Here is a 13,564-nt window from a genome sequence, read left to right as displayed (position 1 = left end):
GAATGGGCTATATCAGGTGGCATCATTGCCCTCATGGCTGTGGCCTTTATTTGTTTGTAGAATCGTCCTTGAAAGCAATGATAATTTTCCTTATGTACACATCTCTGATACAATTGTGTTTGGGGACAGAGTTTGAGCAGAGTGTGGGCAGAGTCATGATATATGCATGCTCTTTTTTTTTTTTTTTTATTTGTAGCATTTGTATCCCACATTTTCCCACCAATTTGCAGGCTCAATGTGGCTTACATTTGCCGTAATGGCGGTTGCCATTTCCGGGTAACAGTATTACAAATGGTAATGTGTTAAGTTGCATACATACATGGTAACATACATGTAACATAACATACGTGAACAGATCATGGTATAGATATCATGTGCATATATATGTTAAGGAAGAATAAATTATGGTAATACATGAAAGTTCTTGAGTAAGAAATTGGGTTGTATCATACTTTAGGTCATCGACTTTGGAGAGACCATATTCGACATAGAGATTGAAGTGGTTATGCTTATTCACTAGTGGTAAGGAGGTTGATCAGTCAAGTGATAAGATTTCAATTATGTCTATGTCGTGTAAAGTCTTATTTTTTGGTGTTTAAGATGGTTGTTTATGGTATGCCTTCTTGAACAGATCTGTTTTCAGTAGCCTTCGGAAGATAGTTAGGTCTTGCGTTATTTTTATGTCCTTCAGTAATGCGTTCCATAGCTGCGTGCAGATGTATGAGAAACTGGTCGCGTATGTGGTTTTATATTTTAGTCCTTTTCAGTTAGGGTAATGGAGATTGAGGAATGTGCATGCTGATCTATTTGCATTCCTGGTAGGCAAGTCTATAAGGTCTGACATATAGGTCGGGGCTTCCCCGTGAACGATTTTGTGGACCAAAGTGCAAACTGAACGCAATTCGTTCTTTTAGTGGGAGCCAGTGTATTCACATACATTTATAGCGAGCTAGTATAACTATGTGCATCTTCCTTATAGCCACAATTTCTGCAGACTTTATGGAGTAATTTTGTAAAGACACACAGATGCCTATGGGTTTTTATCAAATAAGCTTAATGTAGGCACCTGCTTGAAGTCCTCCACCTAGGTGGCATATTCTAAGTTAGGCATTTAGAAAGTAAGTTTATATTAAAGTATTTTATATTAAAGCATGTTGTAAATGAGTATCTTATGTATGTAAAAATTAAATCATGAACACAAAGCAATTACTGCCTAATAAATTTAAATCCATTTAAAAAGTCAGATCCCACAGCAGAATGTCCATTAGGGAAATAGCCACACAAGTAGGGAAGTGGGTTCTACTGTAGTTCCTGCTATTTCTTGAGGGATCTGAGTAATATGTTATTTTGGGAAATATGATGCTTTTGATATTCATTTTTCTTGAATCAAATAAAAGTTAAAATGGAGAAAAAAACAGCATAGAGAAATAATGCCTCAAATATTTGCTAGAATATTCACATTTCTGTAGCTTTCCTGAAAATGAAAGATCTTTCACTGAATGCGTCTTGGGGGCCATTATCCAAAAGGCCTGATTCTCAGGTCCATGAGTCTAATTATGTTCAAGATAATTAGAGTTCAACATGTTTAATTTGGGCCTGAAGGTTACTGAGAGCCAGGGAAGGCCTTTGAAATATGGTGTTATGAAGTGACTCCATCTGGTGTTAGTCATGATCATGGCTGCCACATTCTGCTGCTCTGTGATACAATCATTTGTGCTGTCCAGGACTTGATGAGACAGTCACAATCACCCAGTCAGCTCTGGAGTAATTGAACTCTATTATTTTGTTTCCACATTTAGTAGCTTTCTAATCTCTGTTGACATTTCACAGTCTAAGTATCGTTGTGAAGTGGATGGTAATACACTTCACTGTTCTCTTATCATGCATAGAATTCACTGTTTTATCTATAGAGATTTCAGAGTGCTGTTTGTTTCTTACTTTACTTTGTCATCCTTAACATACAGTGCCACCACACCACTAGTTTTGTCTAATCTGTCATTTTGATATTTAGGTTTCTTGTGTCACAGTGTCTCATTGATCTTTTCTTCATGTCGCTGAGGTGACTCATTCGTATGTTCATTTAATGCCTTATACTTGAACTTTGTTCTTATTTTCTGCATTCATTTTTACTCTTATTCACAAACTGTTTATCATAGTTGTTGCAGGTAATCATTCTTCATATAATCCAACAGCTTTTTCCACATCTCAGACTATTCAAATTTCCCTGTTTAAACAGTGCCTTTGAAGATACCTCAGTCATTCTGTTTTGATTGACTGTTGGCTTCCCCTATAATCTAGTTAGCATCAGCAGTCAGAGGTGGATTTTAGAAAGGATGTACAAATCGGAATTGAGATGTCCAGATTGGTATGTCTCAAGTTCCGCTAGTATTTTAGGACAGCGTCTGCCAACATGGAGCCTGCTGTAAAAGATATCAAGGAATGGATGTGTGTGCAGTGGTTATGTTTGGTGGGGGCATCCATTTTACAAGCATCAACAGGATCAACATGGCAACATAAATATGTGCATGCCAGCATACATATGTATATATTGGTATCTCGGAATTTACACATATATGTGTGCCATTTCAGAAACACACACATCTATGTTTTCCAAAGCTATCACAGCACCCAATGTCCTTTGCCAGTACCACTTTAGGGAGGGACAAAAGCACTATGGGATTAAGTGGGTGACCATCTCTAATCCCTCCAGAAGAGCACTGCACAAACTGAGCAACTTTCTCTAACCTAGACATCCCAGGTGCAGGTGTAAATTCCAACGTTGATGTTGGTGGACATAAATGTGTAGTCCTCTACTGAAATGGGGAATACACATACATCTTTCTTTTTTATCCCACCCTAGCCTCACCCCAAAAACATCCAGACCACATCTCCTTGTCATATGCATGTCTTAATATTTAGAATGTGTATATCCTGACTTCCTAAGATTGTGATTTAAATATGTATAAGTTTACATAAGAATTGCCATATTGGGTCAGACCAAAGGTGCACCTAGCCCAGTAACATGCTTCCAACGTGGCTAAGCTAGGTTATAAATATCTAGCAGAAGCCCAAGAAGTAGCAAGATTCAATGCTACTGGTCCCCCAGTGATAAGCAGTGGCTTTCCTGAGATCTACCTTAATAACAGTTTATGAAGTTTTCCACCAGGAACTTATCAAAACCTTTTTCTAACCTAGCTATGCTAACCTCATTAACCACATCCTCTGGCAACGAGTTCCAGATTTTAATCATCCATTGATTGTATGTTGTGTAACTAGTTATCATCCACCCCTTTAGTTTCCCATTTCTTTGATATAGACATACTGCCTTTCCAACCTTTTTGCTATTTAGGCATACAATTTGACTCCCAATTAACTTTTAAGAAGCAAATTTCTCAAGTGATTCAACTCAGCTTTTTGACACTTCGCCATCTCCTCCGCCTTTGGGGTCTTTTATGATTTTTTGCTATGCATGCCATTATTCAGGCGCTTCTGATCTCCTGTATAGATTATGATAACTCAACTGAAACACTTACAGTTCTTATAAAATATGGCTGCCCGCTTTTTATATCATGCCAAAAAACATGACCATGTGACTGTTATATTCTCTACACTGGCTGCCCCTTGGATTTCTTGTGCAATTTAAGATTCCTTGTCTGGCTTTTAGGGCCTCTTACCTGGGAACTCCTTCTTAGCAAAAATGGCCATCCGATATACTCCAACGCATTTCCGTTCGATAGGCAGTCATCGACTTACTTTTCCTCCGTTAAAGAAAGCTCATTATGAAAGTACACAATCTTCAGTATTCTTTTACTTAGCACAAAGGCTTTTTTAAATTTCAAAGCTTGTTTGAAAACATACTTTTATGGAGGCCGTATCTTGCTAAGGATGGAAAAAGAATTGAAGCGATGCAAAAAAAAGCTACAAGAATGTTACAAGACGTATGAAGAGAGACTTGCTGACCTGAACATGTATACCCTGGAGGAAAGGAGAAACATGGGTGATATGATACAGACGTTCAAATATTTGACAGGTATTATTCCGCAAACGAACCTTTTCCACAGATGGGAAGGCGGTGGAACTAGAGGACATGAAATGAGATTGAAGGGGGGCAGACTCAAGAAAAATGTCAGGAAGTATTTTTTCACGGAGAGAGTGGTGGATACTTGGAATGTCCTCCCGGGGGAGGTGGTGGAGATGAAAACGGTAACGGAATTCAAACATGCGTGGGATAAACATAAAAGAATCCTGTTCAGAAGGAATGGATCCTCAGAAGCTTAGCGGAGATTGGGTGGCAGAGCTGGTGGTTGGGAGGCAGGGCTAGTGCTGGGCAGACTTCTACGGTCTGAGCCCTGAAAATGGCAGATACTAATGGTCAGCAATTTAATTTTTGAGATCTTTCAGAACTTTTGGGTGTATGTGGGGAATATCAACCAATCCAAATGATTTACTGCTCTTTAACTTGCTGATTTGGCTTATGACATCTTCCATCATCTTTAAATGCCATTGCCAGTATGGGTAGATCCTTTATATCCTCCTCAGTAAAGAGCAAATTAAAGAATTAATTTAGTTTCTCCACTTTGGCTTTGTCTACCTTGAGTGTCCCTTTTACTTCTTTATGATCTAACAATCCTGCTGACTCTATCACAAACTTCCTACTTTTAATATGCCTGAAGACGTTTTTACTTTTTGTATTTTTTGAAGTAAAAAAATTTTTACATCAAGCTTCTTTCCAAATTCTCTTTTAACCTTCTGTAAGACGTCAAGCGGGTTTGGGCATAACTGGAGCAATAATACAGCCAAACAGGAGGTATGAGTTCAACATAAAAGGTGTTTATTTACAGAACAGTCTCAGTCCTGTTACCTCAAAGGGCAAGGTTTTAATAAGAATAATCCTCAGTGGTTCAACAAGCAATTATTAATATTTATGTTCATGCAATCTCGGGCTTATTCTTCTCAGAGCCAGAGGCATAAAGAGGGCCGCCACCCCGGCAGTTCAGCAAGCAGCCGTAAGCCAGCCATTAAACAGTAGTCTGGCATATCACAGTAAACAAATCCAATCACGAACAGAGGGATATAACCTATTATAGGAGTACGGTTAGTAATACACTCTAATAAAGCAAGTACTCCACTACTAACTTTTCATTACAGTACTGCATTTATTGTTCCATTGTCAATCATCTCAACAATAAGAGGTTACCGTGCAACTCCCTTACACACAACATACACACCTTCAACCACTCCAAATATATTTGTGTATTATATACGTACTCTGCAATATACATTAAGTATAATACATACAATGTTGATAATGCTTTGACCAATACACAACAATATTTCTCATAAACTTTGGTCCATCATTGCCATAAAAGATCAGCCTCAACCACTGTTGAGCCACTGTTGTTAATCCAATCAGGTTACGTACTCAAATCACTTGTCCATTTAGTTCAACATGTCCAACATTTAAAAGCCGTTACAAGGCTTTACATACAGCAAAATGATGAGTGTCAAAGAATATACAGTATCCACTTTCAACGATTATCCTCAGTTGTTTAACTCTGTAGTGGATCCGTTGCGCAGCATCGGAAAGTCTTGCACAAATACTCAAATATATTTTGAGTGGTTGAAGGTGTGTATAGTGTGTGTAAGGGAGTTGCACGGTAACCTCTTATTGTTGAGATGATTGACAATGGAACAATAAATGTAGTACTGTAATGAAAAGTTGGTAGTGGAGTACTTGTTTTATTAAAGTACTAGTAAAAAAGCCCCGTTTCTGATGCAAATGAAACGGGGGCTAGCAAGGTCTTATTCTGTGTGCATGTGGGAGTGTGCTGTCTGTCCCTTCTGCTCTTTGTCCCCTCCCCCCTCGGAGTCGAGTCCTTCAGTGTTGTTTCCTGCTGTGCAGTGTTTGTGTTACAGAGATAGTGAGGGCTTCTGCCCTCTCTCCCCTCCCCCCTCTGAGTCCTTCACTGTTACAGAGAGAGTGATTTGATTTCGTGCTTTGCTGTGTTTTCCTTCATTGTTTGTGTTACAGAGAGAGCAAGGGCGGGGCAGACACTCATGGGGAAAACGGATATCTCTCCCCCTTCACACTTCCGGCTGGAGGCTTCATTTAGAACGTTGGTGGTGCCTTTTATATATAGAGATATCACAGTAAACAACATGTCCTTGTGGCTTTTCCCCAGCCATATACCTTTATCTCTCTCTCCCCAAGGTCTCTGTGTCAGGACCTTCCTCCTTACGAGGCCTCTTTTGCCAAGGTCTGTGTGTCGGGACCTTCCTCCTCGCGAGGCCTCTTTTGCCAAGGTCTGTGTGTCGGGACCTTCCTCCTCGCGAGGCCTCTTTTGCCAAGGTCTGTGTGTCGGGACCTTCCTCCTCGCGAGGCCTCTTTTGTCAAGGTCTGTGTGTCGGGACCTTCCTCCTCGCGAGGCCTCTTTTGCCAAGGTCTGTGTGTCGGGACCTTCCTCCTCGCGAGGCCTCTTTTGCCAAGGTCTCTGTGTCGGGACCTTCCTCCTCGCGAGGCCTCTTTTGCCAAGGTCTCTGTGTCGGGACCTTCCTCTTCGCGAGGCCTCTTTTGCCAAGGTCTCTGTGTCGGGACCTTCCTCCTCGCGAGGCCTCTTTTGCCAAGGTCTCTGTGTCGGGACCTTCCTCCTTGCGAGGCCTCTTTTGCCAAGGTCTCTGTGTCAGGACCTTCCTCCTCGCGAGGCCTCTTTTGCCAAGGTCTCTGTGTCGGGACCTTCCTCCTCGCGAGGCCTCTTTTGCCAAGGTCTCTGTGTCGGGACCTTCCTCCTCGCGAGGCCTCTTTTGCCAAGGTCTCTGTGTCGGGACCTTCCTCCTCGCGAGGCCTCTTTTGCCAAGGTCTCTGTATCAGGACCTTCCTCCTCGCGAGGCCTCTTTTGCCAAGGTCTCTGTGTCAGGACCTTCCTCTTCACGAGGCCTCTTTTGCCAAGGTCTCTGTGTCAGGACCTTCCTCCTCGCGAGGCCTTTTTTTGCCAAGGTCTCCGTATTGGGACCTTGCTCCTCCTGGGCTCCCTCGTTCCGGGGCCTCCCCCTTTTACCTTGACCTAAAGCTTTTAACCATACTCTGTGAAGCCACTCCCTTCTGGGCAGACAGCCTCACTTCCCCATAATGCACTGGGTCCTGGCATAGTAGTTCTGCAGTTCAGCCAGGGGTACAGCAGGTCCAAAGCCACCTGCTGTATGATGGCTGAAGTGCAACTCCCCACAGAGAATATCTCAAGGGGCATCTGCACTAGTTTCCTCACTGCCTCACACCTTCCTTATCAACACTTTGCATCTAGTTTGCCAGTAATTCTGATGCTTTTTTCCCCCCTTCATTTAGATTCTTGTTCCATTTTTCAAAAGATGTTCTTTTTTTCCTTTTAACCATACCAGCTTTCTTTTGGCCTTCCTTCATCCTTTGTTTAATAAGTGAAATACATCTGGTCTGGCCTTCTAAGATATTATTTTTAAACAATGTCCATCCCTGATTTCAACTCATAAGCTTTACAGCTGCTCCTTTTTTTTATTTTTTTTTAAATCACTTTTCTTATTTTATCATAGTTGCCCTTTTGAAAGTTAAATTCTGGGACACAGTAGATTTCCTTTGTGTCTTCATGCCGGTTATTATGTGATACACACATTTAAAAGCTGATTTACACATGTCCAAAACAGAAATAGGGTTTCTAAAATGACCATTGTGGTTCAAGTGCTAGTGTAATTTTCCCATTCCCCACGAGATTTTCCAGTTTCTATTAGTAATAAATAGAAATAAAACAAAAACAGAGAAAAAAAAATAAGATGATGCCTTTTTAATTGGACTAACAATACATTTTTTGATTAGCTTTCGAAGGTGACCCTTCTTTGGCTTAGAAATAAGCAAATGTTGATAAATATCAGTATATATAAGTGAAACACAAAAGCATTCCAATAACAGTCTCACAGGAAGAGGGTGGGGTGGGTTGGGTGAGAAACAGGGGGAGCTGGGTAGATGAGAGACAGGGAGAGATGGATGGTAGATAACCCAGATCTTCATTATGTCCTGTCTAGTGGGTGTCAAAATATTTAATAATTTTGATATCAAAGGTCTTATGTTCCTGGATTGTCTTAAAGTTTCCTTTTAGTATTCTTACCATAAAATCATTGATGCAGTGTTCTGATTTTGTAAAGTGCTGTCTCACAGAGGTGACATCCTGGTTGGCATTGGCATTTTTCGTATGATATCTATGTAGATTAAATCTCGTTTTAGCATCTGGCTTGTTTCTTCAATATAGCACCCTTCTTCACACTTTTTACATTGAATTATATATACTACATTTGAAGATGAGCATGTGAAGGATTCCTTTGTTTAATATTTTTCCTTTTTGAAAGAGTGTGGGATCCTGTGAAATGTGTTTGCACAGTTTGCAGTTGGGTATATTGCAAGGATGTGTGCCACTCCATTCTTTTTGAGTTTCTATCGGGAGCTTGCTTTTCACTAGTTTGTGTTTTAAGTTGGGTGACTGTTAGAAGGCACCACAGTTTCCATCAGCAATGGTTATTATACAAACATCTATATACAGGAAACCTACATACAGATGCAGTTACCTCCACAACTGCAGCTTCCATCCTTCACATACAAAAAAAATCCATCATACACAGCCAAGCCAAAAGATACCATTTTGTCTGCTCTGACCCAAGAGACAGAGATAAACACAGTGGTGTGCTGGAGCAGGCTCTCACAGGCTCGCAAGAGCCAGTTGTTAAGTTTTTAAGAATTTTGGGAGCCGGTTGTTAAAGTAGGGCCCTCCATGGCTACTTTAACAACTGGCTCCCAAAATGTGGGCTTGGGCCCCCTGCTGAATTCCTCTTTTACTTTGCTGGTGGGGATGCTGAGCCCCGCCAGCCAAGTAAATAGACTGCTGCTGCTCCCCGCTCCTTGTTTCCAGCTCTGAGCAGCAGGCTGGGACTTCTCCAGCTTGTGTGAGAAGTTTCAGCATGCTGCTCAGAGCAAGATGTTGGGAGTGGTGGCAGTCCATTCCATTTATTGGCTGCCAGCAAAGGTATGCTTAGCGTGCCCGCACGAAGGGAGGGAGGAGAGAGAGGCAAGTGTTGCTCCCCCCCGGCCCTTCCAACTGCAGAGCTGGCTACGTCCGGAGAAAGAGCCTGTTGTTAAAAATTTACCAGCACACCCCTGGATAAACACCTCAAAATCCTGACTGAAGCCTTCAAACAGACTACAACCCTAAAATAATCTCCAAGAATGTTGCTTCCTCCCTTAAAATACCCAGGGAAAACATATTGCAGTACAAGGAAAAGAAAGCTACGGAAAGAATCCCCCTTATAGTGACATATGACCCAGAGCTAGAAAAATTGAAAAGAATCAGAAAAGATTTACAGCTACTCTTCCAGGAGGATGAGCTACTGAAAGAGATATTCCCATCCTCACCAGTGCTGGCCTTCCGACAGCCACCCAACTTAAAACACAAACTAGTGAAAAGCAAGCTCCCGATAGAAACTCACAAAGAATGGAGTGGCACACATCCTTGCAATATACCCAACTGCAAACTGTGCAAACACATTTCACAGGATCCCACACTCTTTTACAAAGGAAAAATATTCAATATAAAAGAATCCTTCACATGCTCCTCTTCAAATGTAGTATATATCATTCAATGTAAAAAGTGTGAAGAAGGGTGATACATTGGAGAAACAAGCCAGATGCTAAAGACGAGATTTAATCTATATAGACATCATATGAAAAATGCCAATGCCAACCAGGATGTCACCTCTGTGGGACAACACTTTACAAAATCAGAACACTGCATCAATGGTTTTATGGTAAGAATACTAAAAGGAAACTTTAAGACAATCCAGGAATGTAAGACTTTTGAAGTCAAAGTGATTAAATATTTTGACCCCCACTAGACAGGATTTAACAAACAGCTGGGTTTTCTAGCCTGTTATAAACCATAAAATGCTACTGCTTTGTCGCCCTCTTATCTACCATCCATTTCTCCCTCTCATCCACCCAGCTTCCCCTGTTTTTCACTTAACCCACCCCGCTCTCTTTCTGTGAGAATGCTTTTGTGTTTCACTTTATATACTGATATTTATCAAACATTTGCTTATTTCTGATCTGAAGAAGGGTTACCTTTGAAAACTAATCAAAAATGTATTGTTAGTTCATTAAAAATGGTACAATTTTATTAGTTTTCTATGTTTTTGTATGATTTCTATTTATTTCCTTTAAAAGTGGACCAACATGGCTACCACATCAGTTTACCGAGTTTCTAATGAAGCTTGTAACTGAGAGAAGCCCGCCCATCAGCTAGTTGATCCTTGCAACTGCATCATTCAGTTTAACTAGGTCAAAGGTAACAGCACCTACAAACATTACAGTCTTAAAGTAACTTTAATGATGTAAATCAGTATAAATATTAATAGATGGACTAATGAAATGGATTTAACTGTTGCAAGTTAGAATATGAGACCCACGCTAAATGGTGGTTTATATTCAACTATTTCGGTTGAACTTTTAGTGCATCAGAGTTGATTGAGATGTCAGCAGCATTTCATTGGGTTGCTGGTGTCATCCAGGATATCCAGATAATTTTTAATGTTCTGTGATTTTATATCTATTACAAAGTGTTGAGAGTCATTTCCATAGAGGGTTTTAAAAAATGTCTTTCTTCCTTTAGTTCTTATTATCTTTACTAGAGTTAAGACAATGCAGAAATAGAATTGGAAGAAATATCCTGTATAGCTGTTAACATCAGCAATGAATAGCCTTGAGAAAAGTACATCCTACCAGTGATAGTGAGTCTGAAGATCAAACAACGGAAGCCAATTGGTAGCAGGGAAGATCTAGGCCCAACTGTTGAATAGATTCAGTAGCAAATAAATATGTGTATGATCTCTGTTGTTGGATTTACATTGTTGGTAACATTTACCATTTCATTTTCTCTCCTTTTTTTTTAGATTTTGAATCCACTTATTTCCAAGGCACAGCTTTCTCAAACAGTTCAGTCTCGCTTAGCTAGTTGTAAAATCTTGGGGAAGTTAGCTAACAAGTTTGAAATTCATGTGTGAGTAGTTTCTCTTTCTTTGTTATTTACAGTACTAGCAGTTTAAACGACAAGCATAATTAGGAGTTCAGCCTGTATTCCTGTTTGTACAAATTATTTGCATACTTTCCTGTGGCATAAGCTGAAAAGCACCGTAATTACTTTCATACTAATTATTGTTATTAAAACACAGTTATCTGAAATTTATTGTCTTTTCCAGGAGATTTGGAAAGGTTGTGGATTGTGCAGCAAATGCTGCATCAGTCTCATACATTCAGTGTTTAAATGATTTTCTTTCTTTAATGTTTTAAAGGTTTCCCACTTTATAAAGCTGATATGCTATAATACATTGATTGAGCAACTGCAATACTGCTTTAAATTGGTTCCAAGTTTAATTAATGACCTTTGCAAGCTGCCTCCAGAATGCTTCCTTTTTATGTCTACTCCCACAGCAACATTGAAGGACAGATGAAGCATTGTACTATATAATTACTTACAGTATCAGTTTTACTGTATGTAGTAGCTTTCCAGTTCACATTGCTAAATATCGACAGGAAATTCTTTAATAAATGTAATGTTGAGGAAAGGCCGCAATGAATGTTGATTCACCTTTTTTAATCTTTTACATTTTTTTCTGCAAAAAAGATTTGCACAACACATAATGGAGGCTAAAATATGTTTTACAGAACACTATGGTCTAATCTCAAAGCTTTTTAAATAAGCACTGAACGGGGAAAACCTCATAAAAATCCAGGCCACCCCCCCCCCCCCAAATTCAATAAAAAGGGCTAAAAATTGTGCACACAATTGATGAACGAGCCAATTAGTGCCAATAATTGAGATTTTAACAAACAATTATTGGTGCTAATTGGAATTAAATAAAATTTACGCGTGGGTCCAAAAAGGGGGGCATGGCCATGAGCGGATCAGGGGTGTTCCTTTAATATACACACGTTATAGAATAAAGGGGATCAGCTCCTAATTTAGGCACAGGGATTTACACAGAGGTTTCGCTGATGTAAATGGTCATGCCTAAATTTAGTCATGGTTCCTGGTGCTAAGCGCTATTCTATAAATGGCGCCTAATTTTATATTTAAATCTTTTTTATTAAGAGCAACAACAGTTAAACATGTTATACACTGAGAGATATTCAACCAAGTAACAATATGCTAGTTCAAATCAGCTTGTGAACATTTTCTTTATTTTCCCCCCCCCCTCCCTCCCCCCGTCCCCCTCCCATCCACTCGTCCCCCCCCCTTCCCCCCCTTCCCTTCCCGCTATGTTCAAGCCAGTTTCAAACAGTGCTACCATCCATAGGGCATTCGTTCAAGACATTGGGATTAAGAACATTCTTCCTCCTGAGGCAGTAGCTTATATGCACGACCCACTGCCCAGGGCTTTGTTTCTCATAGCCCTTCATCTACCATCTCCATCTTTACCACGAATCATACAGCTTTATTGTTCATATCAATATCCTTAGCAGACTAAAGCCATTCCCATATGGTCAAATGTCGGCGGTGCATGTCTCAGCATCATCCCCCCTCCTCTTCCCTCCCCCCCCCCCCCCCCCCCCCCCCCCCCCAGTACTTCTCCCTACACATCATTCTCTCTTGCTCCACAAAATGGCGCCTAATTTTAAGCGCCGTTTATAGAATAGCGCTGAGCGCTATTGTTCTCGGTGCCGATTTTGTCAGCGCCATTTAAGAATTCAGTCCTACATGTCTGTGTCCTCTAATGGGAGGAGCAATTGAGTGTGTCTTCTAAAGAAAGCCTGGTTTCCAGCTCCAGTTGTGTTTTTCTGGTATTGATTTGTAGGGCTGGAATAAAAAAAAAATATGTGAGAACCAATTTCAGTTTTTGACAGTTCCTGCTTCCCTCAGGAAGAAAATAAAGTGATGGTGGCCAACATGGCTGTGCTTGACAGCAGATCTAGCCCTTCGAAGCATATAACTGTTGTGAGATAGCCTGTTTATAAAATCTGCTTGAAAAGGATATTTAAATTCTAACTGCATATTATTTTAATTAAAAATATATTCCTGCAGCTGCATTTGTCTAACAGTGCATTAAAAGAGAACTTCTTTTTCATTATATTAATAAAACCTCCATTTTTTTAGCATTAAGAGAGATATACTTCCATTGGTAAAGTCACTGTGTCAGGATGTAGAATATGAAGTTCGGTCCTGCATGTGTCGGCAACTGGAATATATAGCACAAGGAATAGGGTGAGTGCAATGTACCTGTCAGAAAACTTGCATGGCTTTTTCTAAAAACATATTATTGTCTGCCTGCTTATCTCATAACTTTCTAATATCATAATTTTATATAAAGTGTCATAACTATTGTATTCTTTGCATCCCTAAAATATAGACTTATTAAATATTTTGCAAAGCAAAATGTCAAAACTAAATATTAATTCAAAAGCATTTTGCATAAGATGCCAGTGAGAGGGGGGACAGTCTGATGTATATATTTAATTAAATAAATAACATGAAACCTCAACTGCCAGGGAGGGTCCAGAGAA

The 13,564-nt window shown here is 40.1% G+C and overlaps 1 protein-coding gene across 2 annotated transcripts in view; it reads left to right on the top strand.

Moving 5' to 3' along the window:
* Window positions 1-13,564, top strand: part of PPP4R4 (protein phosphatase 4 regulatory subunit 4) — a gene marked incomplete in the record, with an annotated part of 442,181 nt that overhangs the window by 217,677 nt on the left and 210,940 nt on the right. For both annotated transcript variants that reach the window (XM_030214960.1, XM_030214959.1), the window contains 2 exon segments: window positions 10,957-11,063; window positions 13,158-13,265. In XM_030214960.1, coding sequence (XP_030070820.1) covers window positions 10,957-11,063; window positions 13,158-13,265 — 215 coding nt within the window.

Source organism: Microcaecilia unicolor, chromosome 9 (assembly GCF_901765095.1).
Source record: "Microcaecilia unicolor chromosome 9, aMicUni1.1, whole genome shotgun sequence".
Lineage (NCBI taxonomy): Eukaryota > Metazoa > Chordata > Amphibia > Gymnophiona > Siphonopidae > Microcaecilia > Microcaecilia unicolor.
This window is presented reverse-complemented; position numbering and strand designations above follow the sequence as displayed.